The 16,432-nt window shown below is 42.8% G+C and overlaps 1 protein-coding gene across 5 annotated transcripts in view; it reads right to left on the bottom strand.

The window, feature by feature from the left end:
• The window catches only part of tbc1d22a (TBC1 domain family, member 22a), a 397,563-nt gene that overhangs the window by 177,861 nt on the left and 203,270 nt on the right, over positions 1-16,432 (bottom strand). For all 5 annotated transcript variants that reach the window (XM_061959781.1, XM_061959784.1, XM_061959783.1 and 2 more), the window contains one exon: positions 11,278-11,384. In XM_061959781.1, coding sequence (XP_061815765.1) covers positions 11,278-11,384 — 107 coding nt within the window. The remainder of the gene's footprint in view (positions 1-11,277; positions 11,385-16,432) is intronic.

Raw genomic sequence — 16,432 nt, 5'->3', positions numbered from 1 at the left:
TGGTTGTAATAAATGAATGCTCAAGCATGCCCACCTTGTATTAAAGGGCCTTAGAAATAAAACACGCAATGCAAAATTCTCGCTATCGGCAGTTGTTGGAAGATTGTTATTTGTCAAAGTTTAAAAATCAGCTGAATATGTGGAAAACTCAATGAAAATAAGTACTGCATACCAGAGGTGGGACCGAGTCATTGTTTTGCAAGTCACAAGTAAGTCTCAAGTCTTTGCCCTCAAGTCCGAGTCAAGTCCCGAGTCAAGACAGGCAAGCCCCGAGTCAAGTCCAAAGTCAAGACTGGAAAGTCTCAAGTCAAGTCCTAAGTCCTGCATTTTGAGTTTCGAGTCCTTTCAAGTCCTTTTAACCACAGACTAATATATTAACACAGATTGTGTATGCTTTTCAAACGCTGTATTTATTTATTAAAACAAGTGCATTTTAAATTGCAGGAAAGAAAATTGTGCTGACATTGCACTTTATAATAGCACTATTAACCAGTCATTTTAAACATTAACTCATTCCTTTACAGAACAAACACATTGAAAAATAAAGTGCAAATGTACTTATTTGTACAAAAGTGTTAACATTGAAAAAACATGACATATACGTGAACATAACAAAAAAGTTGTACTTTTTATATGTCAGGGCCCTATGCTGCATTGCATTTGCAAAAGACCAAATTAGCCAAGAGTCTGTCAGTCATTTGTGCACGATGGGGGAGTAGTATGATGCCACCATGGCTGAAAACTCGCTCCACTGGAGCACTGGAGGCAGGCACTGCCAAGACTCTCATGGCCACTCGGAACAGTGAAGGAAGAGTCTTCATGTTCAATGCCCAGAACAAAAGGGGGGAGAGAGTTGTTTTGGGTTGGTGCACTACTTGTAAGTGTATCTTGTGTTTTTTATGTTGATTTAATTAAAAAAAGAAAAAAAAGAAAATTATTTCTTGTGCGGCCCGATACCAATCGATCCACGGACCAGTACCGGGCCGCGGCCCGGTGGTTGGGGACCACTGAGGTAAACAACCAACAGTATGTCAGAAAGCTAGCTAAAACGGTACACATATTCATAATATAGTATAAATTTTAACTGACCTTTATTTTACTATTTTTGTCTTTTTTTAGGTGGCTAAAATACGCGGTGCTGCTGACCGCCGTCTAACGTTACGTGTGATTTATTGACTAACGTAACCCTGCTTAAAAAAAATCACTGAACAAAAAGTATGAATAAGGTAGTGAACTGCAACAGATTCCCGTGTTTGCAATAACGTTATAACGTTAGCAGTGAGTTTACAGCCTCACTGATTTAACTACACAGCAAATAAAAGTCACGTTACTTGGCCAATAAACGTTATCTTACATTCAAAACTTACCCTTCTTTGTGCAACTTCAAATGCCGGACGAAGTTGGAAGTTGTTGCCTCTCCATCAGTAATTTTCGAACCGCATGTGTTGCATACTGCAAACCGTTTTGTGTTGACCACCTCGTAATTTTTATACCCAAACAAAATTATTTTAGGTATCATTTTTTGTTCACTGGCGTGTGGTTTGGACATGTCTTCTTCATTGGTTGTCCTGCAATTTGATTGGATGAATGCTGTGTGATGAAAACAAAGTAGATCTAATTTGATTGGCTGTTGTACTGAGAGCACACCAGCTGACACACGCAACGCTGATAGACAAGTACACAATGAAAAATACGGAGCGCTCCCGAATAACTTTTTCATCTTTGGGTTTTAGGGAAAGTAGCAAGTCATGTCAAGTCATGTCAATTCAAAAGGCTCAAGTCCAAGAGAAGTCACAAGTCATTGATGTTAAAGTCTAAGTCGAGTTGCAAGTCTTTTTACATTTTGTCAAGTCGAGTCTAAAGTCATCAAATTCATGACTCGAGTCTGACTCGAGTCCAAGTCATGTGACTCGAGTCCACACTTCTGCTGCATACTAATGGGTATTATAGTGCTAATGTATATAAATAAATACTGTAAATGACATGTGGCACCACAATCCGCGTGTCATTCTTTTAATTTTAATTAATTCAATTTTTTATTTATTTTCAAAATAAAACCGAAAGAATAAAAACTAAATAACTTGTTTTTGTAACAATTGTTTCCAGACCCAAAACAGAAAAAAACAGACTTTTTCTGATTTTATGCACAATTGGAAAATGGACAAAACGGGTATATAAAAGTAGTTTTCGCAAATCCATTTTAACACCTCACGTATACACAATATTAGTTTTATGTACACTTGGGATTGGAGATAAACAAACACATGCACAAGAAGACAAAGGGGTTTGTACCATATAATGTCCGTCACTACGCGATAGAAAATTACGCATTTTTAAAATATCCATATTTGTGTTCATAATTTTAATGCAAGGGTCCCTCTCCAGGGGCCCAGGCTTAGACCGATTCTTTTTTTCTCATCCCCCCATTGTTTACCTGCATCGCACCTTTTTTGTAAGGGGCGCCGGAAGTTGTCAGACCCGTCAGCGATCCTGTTCTGTCTCCCTGTAATGTTTGTCTGATCTTGAAAGGGATTGTGCTGAAAGTTTTAATTTCACCTCAGGGATTAAAAAAGTATTTCTGATTCTGATTCTGAACTGCAGATCCGGCCCGCCACCGTCCACAATCCGGCCCGCGGGATGTCTCAAGCAGACAACATAAAAAATAATAATTGTTGATCATACTGTTGATGAAAATGCCTATTTCTGTTGTAAGGACTTACTTTACAAAAAAGCAGCGTGGGATACTTCTCTTGTAGACTTATTTGTATTTGACTTTATTAAATGTTTGGGTATATTTAGTGTTTGGCACAGTCGGAACAGAGCAGGAGAGGATCGAAAAAACAATAGAGGTCAGAGGGGGAGATTGTGGGGACAAATACAGTGGACAAGACAACACCAAAATAAATAAATAAAATATATATACACATTAGAGATGCGCGGATAGGCAATTATTTCATCCGCAACCGCATCAGAAAGTCGTCAACCATCCGCAATCCACCCGATCTAACATTTGATCAGAACCGCATCCGCCCGCACCCGCCCGTTGTTATATATCTAATATAGACGATGCAAGGCATTAGTGAGGTTATAAAGCTTTTGCCTGTTAAAGAAAGGAGACTGATCCAATGCAGCACAGACATTCGCGTGCCACGCTGTCACGACCCAGACGCACACCAGTGCGCAATCATATGGGAGCCGCACTGAGCGCACCTCCAAGCGCGTCTCGCTGCCGGCGACGGCCGGGTATATGGGCCCGACGCTCCAGCGCCATCCATTTTCAGGGCTAGTTGATTCGGCAGGTGGGTTGTTACACACTCCTTAGCGGGTTCCAACTTCCATGGCCACCGTCCTAGCTGCTGTCTATATCAACCAGGGTGAGCCCCACCCCTTTCGTGAGCGCACTGCGCGCGGAGTGACCCCTGTTACGCGCCCCCGGCAACAGGGGTGGCGGGCAGGTAAGCTGCGCGGGCGGAGCGCGCGGAGTGACCCCTGTTACGAGCCCCCGGCCACGGGGGTGGCGGGCAGGTAAGCTGCGGGGTGGGGTGTCGTTGCGGTGGGCGCGGTGGTGACCCTGGACGTGCGTCGGGCCCTTCTCGCGGATCGCCTCAGCTACGGCTCCCGGTGGGGCCCTCTCGGGGGAAGGGGCCTCGGTCCCGGACCCCGGCGAGGCGTCCCTTCTCCGCTCCGTAAAAGTGTCCATCTCTTTTTTTTTTTTCTTCTGTTGTGGCATATGCTGCAGGTGCCTGCTCGTTTTTCGTATGTGGGTAACAACATTTAACTATGTATATATATTTCCGAATTGGTTTAACTGCCACCCGCCTGAATCTATTTAAAATCTAATTTTTTTTTATAATTTGAACCACCCGACCCGACCCAACCCGCGGATAAAATCTAATTTTTTTTAATTTCATCCGCCCGATCCGCGGATAATCCGCGGACTCCGCGGTTGTGCCCGCAAACCGCGCATCTCTAATATATATACATAGTAGGGTTGTACGCTATACCGGTACTAGTATAGTACCGCGATACTAACGAATCATATTTGATACCATACCGCCTCTAAAAAGTACCGGCTCTACACCTAACAGCCACTGTAATTATACTAAATGCAGGAGCGTATCTAGTCGATACTACTATGATTACATCTATATTTTTTAGCATCACAAAATCTTTTTTTGTTTTTTTAAAATCTATATTATGTTTATGAACTCAGGAAATATGTCCCTGGACACATGAAGACTTTGAATATGACCAATGTATGATCCTGTAACTACTTGGTATCGGATTGATACCCAAATTTGTGGTATCATCCAAAACTAATGTACCGTATTTTCCGCACTATAAGCCGCGCCTAAAACCACACATTTTCTCAAAAGCTGACAGTGCGGCTTATAACCCGGTGCGCCTTATATATGGATTAATATTAATATTCATTTTCATAAAGTTTAGGTCTCGCAACTACGGTAAACAGCCGCCATCTTTTTTCCCCGTAGAAGAGGAAGCGCTTCTTCTTCTATGGTAAGCAACCACCAAGGTAAGCACCCGCCCCCATAGAAGAGGAAGCGCTTCTTCTTCTACTGTAAGCAACCACCCGCCCCCGTAGAAGAAGAAGCCCCCGGATATTGCGTTTCATTTCATTTGTGTGTTTACATCTGTAAAGACCACAAAATGGCTCCTATTAAGAGACACGCGTACAACGCAGAATTCAAACTCAAGGCAATAAGTCACGCAGTAGAACACGGAAATAGAGCAGCAGCGAGAGAATTGAACATAAATGAATCAATGGTGCGTAGGTAGAGGAAGCAACAAGATGACCTGCGCCACTAAGACAGGGAGACAGCGCCGGACGACATACGCCAACATCTGCCAGTGGATTGTAAATGCCTGGCGGATATATCGGTCTCAACTGTGGTCCGAGCTTTCCGGAAGGCAGGATTCACGGAACTGCTGGACAACAACAGCAACATTGACTCTGATGACTTCGACGAGACGGAGCCGGCCATTTTGGATGCCGTATTCGCCCAACTTTTTAATTCAGACACTGAAGAAGAATTCAAGGGATTTATGGATGAGGAATAATTTCAGAAAGTGAGCTTTAAATCTTTATTTTGTGTGTTGTGTGACATTAACGTTCGAGCAACGTTGAGTTATTGATGTTGCTATTGCTCTGCACTAATTTGAGTGTTACTATTTTTGTGATTGCACATTTGCACATTACATTTTGGGGGTGAACAGAGTTGTTAGAACGCTGGTTTGTAATATATTATTAAAGTTTGACTGACCTATCTGACTGTTTTTTTGACATTCCCTTTAGCGCAGCGTAGGCGCGGCTTATAACCCGGGGCGGCTTATAGGTGGACAAAGTTTTGAAATATGCCATTCATTGAAGGTGCGGCTAATAACCCGGGGCGGCTTATAGTGCGGAAAATACGGTAAAGTATCCAAACAACAGAAGAATAAGCGATTATCACATTTTAACAGAAGTGTAGATAGAATATGTTACAACAGAAAATAACCAGATATTAACAGTAAATGAACAAGTAGATGAACAATACATTTCTACAGCTGGTCCTTTATAATGTTGACAAAATAACAGAATGGAAAATGACACAATATGTTACTGCATATGTCAGCAGACTAATTAGGAGCCTTTGTTTGCTTGCTTACTTACTAATAAAAGAAAAGTTGTCTCGTATGTTCACTATTATATTTAAGGTTAAAATTGGGGCGGTATGGCGTAGTGGGTAGAGCGGCCGTGCCAGAAACCTGAGGGTTGCAGATTCGCTCCCCGCCTCTTGACATCCAAATCGCTGCCGTTTTGTCCTTGGGCAGGACACATCACCCTTGCCCCCGGTGCCGCTCACACTGGTGAATGAGTGATAGGTGGTGGTCGGAGGGGCCGAAGGCGCAAACTGGCAGCCTCGCTTCCATCAGTCTACCCCAGGGCAGCTGTGGCTACAAATGTAGCTTACCACCACCAGGTGTGAATGAATGATGGGTTCCCACTTCTCTGTGAGCGCTTTGAGTATCTAATAAGAGAAAAGCGCGATATAAAATCTAATCCATTATTATTATTGCTATTAATTGCAATAAGAAGCATGTTTATTGTACCGTAAGATTTTGTTGTTGAAATATAGCCAATAATGCCATTTTTGTGGTCCCTTTTATTTAGAAAAGTATCGAAAAGTACCGAAAAGTATCGAAATACATTTTGTTACCGGCACCAAAATATTGATATCGGGACAACACTAATACATACATACATACATACATACATACATACATACATACATACATACATACATACATATACTTATATTAAAGTACAGTATATATACATATATTGGAGTATATACCGTATTTTTCGGACCATAAGTCGCTCCGGACTATACGTTGCACTGGCCGAAAATGCACAATAAAGAAGGAAAAAAACATATACACGTCGCACTGGAGTATAAGTCGCATTTTTGGGGGAAATTTATTTGATAAAAGCCAACACCAAGAATAGACATTTGAAAGGCATTTTAAAATAAATAAAGAATAGTAAACAACAGGCTGAATAAGTGTACGTTATATGAGGCATAAGTAACCAACTGAGAAGGTGCCTGGTATGTTAACGTAACATATTATGGTAAGTCATTTAAATAACTATAACATATAGAACATGCTATAAGTTTACCAAACAATCTGTCACTCCCGATCGCTAAATCCCATAAAATCTTCCTCCCCGGTGTCGCCTCTGGTATGCGCCGTTTCCTTTCTTTCTGCTGCTCGATCGCCGTTTTCTGCTGCATATTTCACTACGTCCGGCTTGTAATCTGCAGTATATGATTTCCTTTTCGGTGCCATTTTAGTTCAGCCCTTCTCAGTTTTTATAAATTGGCGCCAATGTTGAAATAATCCATTTTAATAAACACGGATATAGCAGCAGTTAGCATACCATGACCCACAATGCACTTCTGCCATGACCCGCCCCCGCCGAATTCTTATTGGTTGACGTGTGAGTGACGATTGCTGACGTGTGTGTGACGAGTGCGGACATTTGCTTCGTCTCTTACGCGAATTATATAAATAATATTATTTGATATTTTACGGTAATGCAGTGTTTCCCACAGGACAGGCATCTATTTGTGGTGGTGTGGTCGGGGGGCGGGGGGCGACGGCGGCAGCGGCGATGACCAAGAAGAACGCGGAGTTGGAATATAAGTACAACACTTTATGTACATATTTAGCTCATTAAAATTACCGACAGGAAGGCGAGAAACACTATTTCAACAGACTCTGGCGCCGTACCTGTCGTCAAAACTCCAAAGACCGACTGCACAGTTGCGCTAACAAAATAAGAGTCTCAGAAAGCTGGCGTGCACAAGCTAGCAAGCTACGGAGTTTGCCGACAATGTATTTCTTGTAAAGCGTATACAAAGGAGTACAGAAGCTGGACAAATAAGATGCCAAAAACCAACCACTTTCACGTGGTATTGGACAGAAAGGAGGACTTTTTTTCTCCTCCATTCGAAAATGCGGACGTTATCAGCACCACTGTCTGATTCCTATCAATGCAAGTCATCACAATCAGGTAATACACCAACTTATATTCTTGTCTTCATGAAAGAAAGGAATCTATATGTGTTAAACATGCTTGTATTATTTTTAAACACCTTTAACTTGTTAACAATATTAACTATGTGTTAAACATGCTTGTATTATCTTTAAACACCTTTAACTTGTTAACAATATTAACTATATGTGTTAAACATGCTTGTATTGTCATTAAACACCTTTAACTTGTTAACAATATGTGTTAAATATGCTTGTATTATCTTTAAACACCTTTAACTTGTTAACAATATTAACTATATGTATTAAACATACTTGTACTATCATTAAACACCTTTAATTTATTAACAATATTAACTATATGTGTTAAACATGCTTGCATTATCATTAAACACCTTTAACTTGTTAACAAAAACATATATTTCATAAATAGGTAAATATAAATTATATATATGAATGAGGTAGATCCCCACGACTTGATCAATTGAAAAGTAGCTCGCCTGCAGAAAAAGTGTGAGCACCCCTGAGTTACACTCATCTGAACAGGTCAGCCACCTGTTTAAAGCCCGATCACAGTTGAAATCTTGAAATGAAGGGCCTTTAATGGCCAAAACATTAACCTGGACAACATTTTAACAGCTGGTTGGCTCAGATTTTATTCTTTTCATTGCATTCACATGCTGCAGTGGACAGTGGACAATTTAGCTTCATTATTAATGCAGTATCTGAAGCACCGTCTCCACGTGTGTTTATTGACAACAGGGTTAAAACCTGGACACGTTAGCTCGTCGGTATGGTAACACGTGACGTGACAACAGCGGCGGTGTTAATGAAGCAGCGTCAGGCTGCTCACCGTGAGTGAAACGCTCGGTGAAATCGCGTATTAACGTTAAATATATGACGAGCCGCGAGCGATGCAGCTATAACTTATCCACCTACAACCTATATTACCCTCGTATTTTGATCCGGTCGGTCCGTTCTTTTACTCCGCCGTCTTCTTCTTCTTCTTCTGGCCCACCAGGTGAATTAAGTGCTATTGGCGGAGTTACAATGCATAGTAGGCTACCGCCACCTACTGCACCGGAGTTGTAACTACAAGGTACATTCACAGACAAGAGTCCCATTGCTTTTATGAGCGGTCGAGCGAGTCAAAAGCCGAAAAATCCATTTGTGGCGGACGTAATTCTTTCGTGGCGGGCCGCCACAAATAAATGAATGTGTGGGAAACACTGTAATGTGTTAATAATTTCACATATAAGTCGCTCCGGAGTATATGTCGCACCCCCGGCCAAACTATGAAAAAAACCGAGACTTATAATCCGAAAAATACGGTACACATACATTAAAACATTTATATATTAAATATAAATATATATATATATACAGGTAAAAGCCAGTAAATTAGAATATTTTGAAAAACTTGATTTATTTCAGTAATTGCATTCAAAAGGTGTAACTTGTACATTATATTTATTCATTGCACACAGACTGATGCATTCAAATGTTTATTTCATTTAATTTTGATGATTTGAAGTGGCAACAAATGAAAATCCAAAATTCCGTGTGTCACAAAATTAGAATATTACTTAAGGCTAATACAAAAAAGGGATTTTTAGAAATGTTGGCCAACTGAAAAGTATGAAAATGAAAAATATGAGCATGTACAATACTCAATACTTGGTTGGAGCTCCTTTTGCCTCAATTACTGCGTTAATGCGGCGTGGCATGGAGTCGATGAGTTTCTGGCACTGCTCAGGTGTTATGAGAGCCCAGGTTGCTCTGATAGTGGCCTTCAACTCTACTGCGTTTTTGGGTCTGGCATTCTGCATCTTCCTTTTCACAATACCCCACAGATTTTCTATGGGGCTAAGGTCAGGGGAGTTGGTGGGCCAATTTAGAACAGAAATACCATGGTCCGTAAACCAGGCACGGGTAGATTTTGCGCTGTGTGCAGGCGCCAAGTCCTGTTGGAACTTGAAATCTCCATCTCCATAGAGCAGGTCAGCAGCAGGAAGCATGAAGTGCTCTAAAACTTGCTGGTAGACGGCTGCGTTGACCCTGGATCTCAGGAAACAGAGTGGACCGACACCAGCAGATGACATGGCACCCCAAACCATCACTGATGGTGGAAACTTTACACTAGACTTCAGGCAACGTGGATCCTGTGCCTCTCCTGTCTTCCTCCAGACTCTGGGACCTCGATTTCCAAAGGAAATGCAAAATTTGCTTTCGTCAGAAAACATGACTTTGGACCACTCAGCAGCAGTCCAGCTGGTGTCGGTCCACTCTGTTTCCTGAGATCCAGGGTCAACGCAGCCGTCTACCAGCAAGTTTTAGAGCACTTCATGCTTCCTGTTGCTGACCTGCTCTATGGAGATGGAGATTTCAAGTTCCAACAGGACTTGGCGCCTGCACACAGCGCAAAATCTACCCGTGCCTGGTTTACGGACCATGGTATTTCTGTTCTAAATTGGCCCGCCAACTCCCCTGACCTTAGCCCCATAGAAAATCTGTGGGGTATTGTGAAAAGGAAGATGCAGAATGCCAGACCCAAAAACGCAGAAGAGTTGAAGGCCACTATCAGAGCAACCTGGGCTCTCATAACACCTGAGCAGTGCCAGAAACTCATCGACTCCATGCCACGCCGCATTAACGCAGTAATTGAGGCAAAAGGAGCTCCAACCAAGTATTGAGTATTGTACATGCTCATATTTTTCATTTTCATACTTTTCAGTTGGCCAACATTTCTAAAAATCCCTTTTTTGTATTAGCCTTAAGTAATATTCTAATTTTGTGACACACGGAATTTTGGATTTTCATTTGTTGCCACTTCAAATCATCAAAATTAAATGAAATAAACATTTGAATGCATCAGTCTGTGTGCAATGAATAAATATAATGTACAAGTTACACCTTTTGAATGCAATTACTGAAATAAATCAAGTTTTTCAAAATATTCTAATTTACTGGCTTTTACCTGTATATATATGTTATTATTTTTTTTATTTTTTGTACAAAGACATCCCAACATACGTGCAGATATCCGCAAAATGTTCACGATCTTTAGCAACTAAATAGCCCATAAGTCATCGCCCATTTGTCTAGGTCCCTGCCCCAATGGCAACCATGTTTCTGTGCCAATATTGCTCAAACTTTGCACACGTGTGCTTTTCTGTCCCCTACAAATGTGTGCCAAACACCCTAAAATTGCAGTGTACACAGTTTAGAGTACATTAAGCTACAGGAGAAATTTCAAGTCAGTCGGACTTAGGGGTTAGATTTCGGTATTCAATAACAGTATATGTCAGCACAGACATCACAGCATTATTTGACAAAAGTTCACCCTGTTATGTGCAGCGGTTCAGGAGTAGAAAAGTTACACAAACAAATACATGACTGAACATATCATTCTCTTCATTGTTTAAGGTTTGAATACCAGGTGTGACATTTTTAAGTTGCAGGCACATTTTAGCATGAGCTCTAAAGAGTATCCATTCCAGGGATAGGAGAAAGATTGCCAATGAGTGTGAAAAGCCCAGCAGCTTCCCGCCCACTCCCACAGTATCAATAGACAGTAGAAGATCTTACCCAGGGGCACCATGTAGGTGGACACAGTGTGGAGATTCAGCATGTACAGTAAATTGGTGTTAAAGTATGAAAGTGTGTGCGAGAGTAATACCCCGCCCCCCACCCTTATCTTTTGAACACACAACGACTTACCTGGATGCCGTCCAGCAGCTTGCTCATGCACCAGAAGCTGTCAGCTTCGATGTTCCTCAGAGCCTCTTCCTGGAGACTGGACACGTCAAAGTTTTCCACTTCTTCCTCTAGAGGAGGGGAGAGAGAGAGAGAATGAGAACAGTGAAATGAGAAGCTGAGGATAAGGAAGAGAGGCAGTTAGAAAATCAGGTTTACATGCTCAGCAGGGTCTCCATTGTATGCCACAAGAAAGGAAAAATGGCTGCTTAGCTGCTGAGACAGGAAGGGCCAAATTAGGGTACCGTATTTTCCGCACTATTAGCCGCACCTAAAAACCACAAATTTACTCAAAAGCTGACAGTGCGGCTTTTAACCCGGTGCGCTTTATATATGGATAAATATTAAGATTCATTTTCATAAAGTTTCGGTCTCGCAACTTCGGTAAACAGCCGCCATCTTTTTTCCCGGTAGAACAGGAAGCGCTTCTTCTTCTACGCAAGCAACCGCCAAGGTAAGCACCCGCCCCCATAGAACAGGAAGCGCTTCTTCTTCTACTGTAAGCAACCACCCGCCCGCGTAGAAGAAGAAAAAGCGCGCGGATATCACCGTACGTTTCATTTCCTTTGTGTGTTTGCATCTGTAAAGACCACAAAATGGCTCCTACAAAGCGACAAGGATCCGGTTCATGAAAAGACGCAATCTCTCCATCCGCACACGGATTACTATTTCACAGCAACTGATATTCCTGTGAACCGCACTGTGGATACAACGGGAGCACGTACGGTGAATATTCGCACCACAGGGAATGAGAAGTCATCCTTCACTGTGGTTCTAGCTTGCCATGCTAATGGCCAGAAACTTCCACCCATGGTGATATTCAAAAGGAAGACCTTGCCAAAAGAGACCTTTCCAGCCGGCGTCATCATAAAAGCTAACTCGAAGGGATGGATGAAGAAAAGATGAGCGAGTGGTTAAGGTAAGTTTAAGTTTACGCGAAGAGGCCGGGTGGCTTTTTTCACGCAGCTCTGTCCATGTTGATATACGTATGTTTGTGATTGCACATTTGCGTACATTTTGGGAGTGAACAGAGTTGTTAGAACGCTGGTTTTTAATATACCGTATTTTCCGCACCATTAGCCGCACCTAAAAACCACAAATTTACTCAAAAGCTGACAGTGCGGCTTTTAACCCGGTGCGCTTTATATATGGATAAATATTAAGATTCATTTTCATAAAGTTTCGTTCTCGCAACTTCGGTAAACAGCCGCCATCTTTTTTCCCGGTAGAGCAGGAAGCGCTTCTTCTTCTACGCAAGCAACCGCCAAGGTAAGCACCCGCCCCCATAGAACAGGAAGCGCTTCTTCTTGTACTGTAAGCAACCACCCGCCCCCGGAAGAAGAAGAAGCGCGCGGTGCATGCTGGGATATGTGACGTTTCATTTCCATTTGTGTGTTTATGTAAAGACCCCAAAATGGCTCCTATTAAGTGTGTTGTCTGTCTAATTATAAATAATGCAGACGAGGCGTGTTAACTGAGTTCTCAACGTTTACTCACAGCGTTTTCATAACCACATTCTAACTCTCAGCATACAACAACGCTTCTCAGGGCTACCGCACATGCTCGTAACTATCGTTGCATGCTGGGTAGTGTAGTTGTTATATTTGCTAGCTCATAACATCACATTAAGAGACACGCTTACGCGCTTAATTCAATACTCGCCGTCATTCCGGGTGGATTGACAAAAGACCTCCAGCCGCTAGATATTGGTGTCAACAGGGCATTCGAAGCTAGACTGCTAACTGCGTGGGAACAATGGATGACAGAAGGCGAACACACATTCACTAAGACAGGGAGACAGCGCCAGACGACGCCAACATCTGCCAGTGGATCGTAAATGCCTGGGCAGATATTTCGGTCACAACTGTGGTCCGAGCTTTCCGGAAGGCAGGATTCACAGAACTGCTGGATAACAGTGACACTGACTCCGATGACTTCGACGAGACGGAACCGGCCATTTTGGATCTCACATTTGCCCAACTTTTCACTTCGGACACCGAAGACGAAGGATTTACGAATGAAGAATAACTTCAGAAAGTGAGCGCTATGTTTATTTTGTGTGTTGTGACATTAACGTTCGAGCAACATTATGTTGCTATTGCTCTGCACTATTTTGAATTTTACTATGTTTGTGATTGCACATTTGCGTACATTTTGGGAGTGAACAGAGTTGTTAGAACGCTGGTTTTTAATATATTATTAAAGTTTGACTGACCTATCTGACTGTTTTTTTGACATTCCCTTTAGTGCAGCGTAGGCGCGGCTTATAGTCCGGGGCGGCTTATAGGTGGACAAAGTTTTGAAATATGCCATTCATTGAAGGTGCGGCTAATAACCCGGGGCGGCTTATAGTGCGGAAAATACGGTATTCTTAAAGTTTGACTGACCTATCTGACTGTTTTTTTGACATTCCTTTAGCGCAGTTAGATGCGGCTTACAACACCGGGCGGCTTATAGGTGGACAAAGTTTTGAAATATGCCGTTCATTGAAGGCGCGGCTTTTAACCCAGGGCGCCTTATGGTGCGGAAAATACGGTATATGAATAAATGAGGTAATGGTTTGAAAAGACACACTTTTTATAGGTTTAGCCGCACCGAATATTGAAGCATACGGAGTCCCCAGCCATCTCCAGTGGGTGACTCCGGCAACGGGCGGCATCAGATGTCATTAACGGCAACGGCCTGTGACGGACGGCGTGGGGCTTTGACAGAATTCTGACGTGCCGCTGACAGCCAGCGGCGAGGAGACGAGACAAGACTGATTACCGATGATCAAGAGAGACGACAAGAAGGCAGGACGGAGGCCGGACAGAGAGAGAAGTACGTGTGTTTATGCATGCGTCGCCGTCTTCTCCGGCGGATGCTATGAGCCACATATGTGTGCACAACACAGGGCCTTGCAGCTCCGCATGGTATCCTTGGCAACCTGGGTAGAATGTTGACAGGGTTGTAATGGGCATGCTCGGTCTGACAGGAAGACAGACAGGGAGCTGGCAGCAGCACAACTACAAAGCCACTAACAAGTCCACTGCACATGCATGGTGTGGGTTTTCTCAAGATAAATTGGAAATAGCCTAAATTGCAAAAAGGTTTTGTTTCGATTTCGACGAGGGGGGAAATGAAATCCCTTTGCTACGCTGCATCAAGACACCCCGAATATCAGCACATCCCAAGACCGTGTGGTGGCTTATGTCTTGCAGTGGGGACTGAGCTCCAAATGTGGATCTTGACGGCAGCAGATTAGAAGGGATGGCTAGCAAAAAGAGGAGCGGTTGCCCTGCAGTTGGGCACATAGCTCATGACACCAGCAAGGACACGCCAGGAAAAGAGAGAAGTCGGGAGTTATTCTGCTGCGTGGAACACGACGCAACAGTGCCCCCTGTGACCGACGGCGGAAGCCGATGCTGGAGCGAACGCGAGCAAAACAGTCAAATTGAGGTCATTAGTTAATTTCACAAGCAGGTGGACTCGCACCTGATGAGGCTGAAAGGATGAAAGCATGTCAAGCTTTGTTGCTCCAGTGTTTGATGATGTCACAATGAGTGGCTGACTTTACTTTTCATGACCCATTTGATTCGAACTGTGAGGACGTTGTACTGATAGACCCGAATAAATATATGATAGTAAAGCAAATGTATATATATACACTACCGTTCAAAAGTTTGGGGTCACATTGAAATGTCCTTATTTTTGAAGGAAAAGCACTGTACTTTTCAATGAAGATAACTTTAAACCAGTCTTAACTTTAAAGAAAAACACTCTATACATTGCTAATATGGTAAATGACTATTCTAGCTGCAAATGTCTGGTTTTTGGTGCAATATCTACATAGGTGTCTAGAAGCCCATTTCCAGCAACTATCACTCCAGTGTTCTAATGGTACAATGTGTTTGCTCATTGGCTCAGAAGGCTAATGGATGATTAGAAAACCCTTGTGCAATCATGTTCACACATCTGAAAACAGTTTAGCTCGGGACAGAAGCTACAAAACTGACCTTCCTTTGAGCAGATTGAGTTTCTGGACCACCACATTTGTGGGGTCAATTAAACGCTCAAAATGGCCAGAAAAAGTGAACTTTCATCTGAAACTCGACAGTCTATTCTTGTTCTTAGAAATGAAGGCTATTCCATGCGAGAAATTGCTAAGAAATTGAAGATTTCCTACAACGGTGCGTACTACTCCCTTCAGAGGACAGCACAAACAGGCTCTAACCAGAGTAGAAAAAGAAGTGGGAGGCCGCGTTGCACAACTGAGCAAGAAGATAAGTACATTAGAGTCTCTAGTTTGAGAAACAGACGCCTCACAGGTCCCTAACTGGCATCTTCATTAAATAGTACCCGCAAAACACCAGTGTCAACATCTACAGTGAAGAGGCGGCTGCGGGATTCCGGGCTTCATGGCTGAGTGGCAAAAAAAAAGCCATATCTGAGACTGGCCAATAAAAGAAAAAGATTAAGATGGGCAAAAGAACACAGACATTGGACAGAGGAAGACTGGAAAAAAGTGTTGTGGACGGATGAATCCAAGTTTGAGGTGTTTGGATCACAAAGAAGAAGGTTTGTGAGACACAGAACAACTGAAAAGATGCTGGAAGAATGCCTGACGCCATCTGTTAAGCATGGTGGAGGTCATGTGATGGTCTGGGGTTGCTTTGGTGCTGGTAAGGTGGGAGATTTGTACAGGGTAAAAGGGATTCTGAATAAGGAAGGCTATCACTCCATTTTGCAACGCCATTCCATACCCAGTGGACAGCGCTTGATTGGAGCCAATTTCATCCTACAACAGGACAATGACCCCAAAACACACCTCCAAATTGTGCAAGAACTATTTAGAGAAGAAGCAGGCAGCTGGTATTCTATCGGTAATGGAGTGGCCAGCGCAGTCACCAGATCTGAACCCCATTGAGCTGTTGTGGGAGCAGCTTGACCGTATGGTACGCAAGAAGTGCCCATCCAACCAATCCAACTTGTGGGAGCTGCTTCTAGAAGCGTGGGGTGCAATTTCTCCAGATTACCTCAACAAATTAACAGCTAGAATGCCAAAGGTCTGCAATGCTGTAATTGCTGCAAATGGAGGATTCTTTGACGAAAGCAAAGTTTGATGTAAAAACAATCTTTT

The sequence above is a fragment of the Nerophis lumbriciformis genome, linkage group LG05, assembly GCF_033978685.3.
Source record: "Nerophis lumbriciformis linkage group LG05, RoL_Nlum_v2.1, whole genome shotgun sequence".
In the NCBI taxonomy this organism is placed as follows: Eukaryota; Metazoa; Chordata; class Actinopteri; order Syngnathiformes; family Syngnathidae; genus Nerophis; species Nerophis lumbriciformis.
The sequence above is the reverse complement of the archived record's forward strand: the minus strand, read 5'-3'. Positions and strand labels throughout refer to the sequence as shown.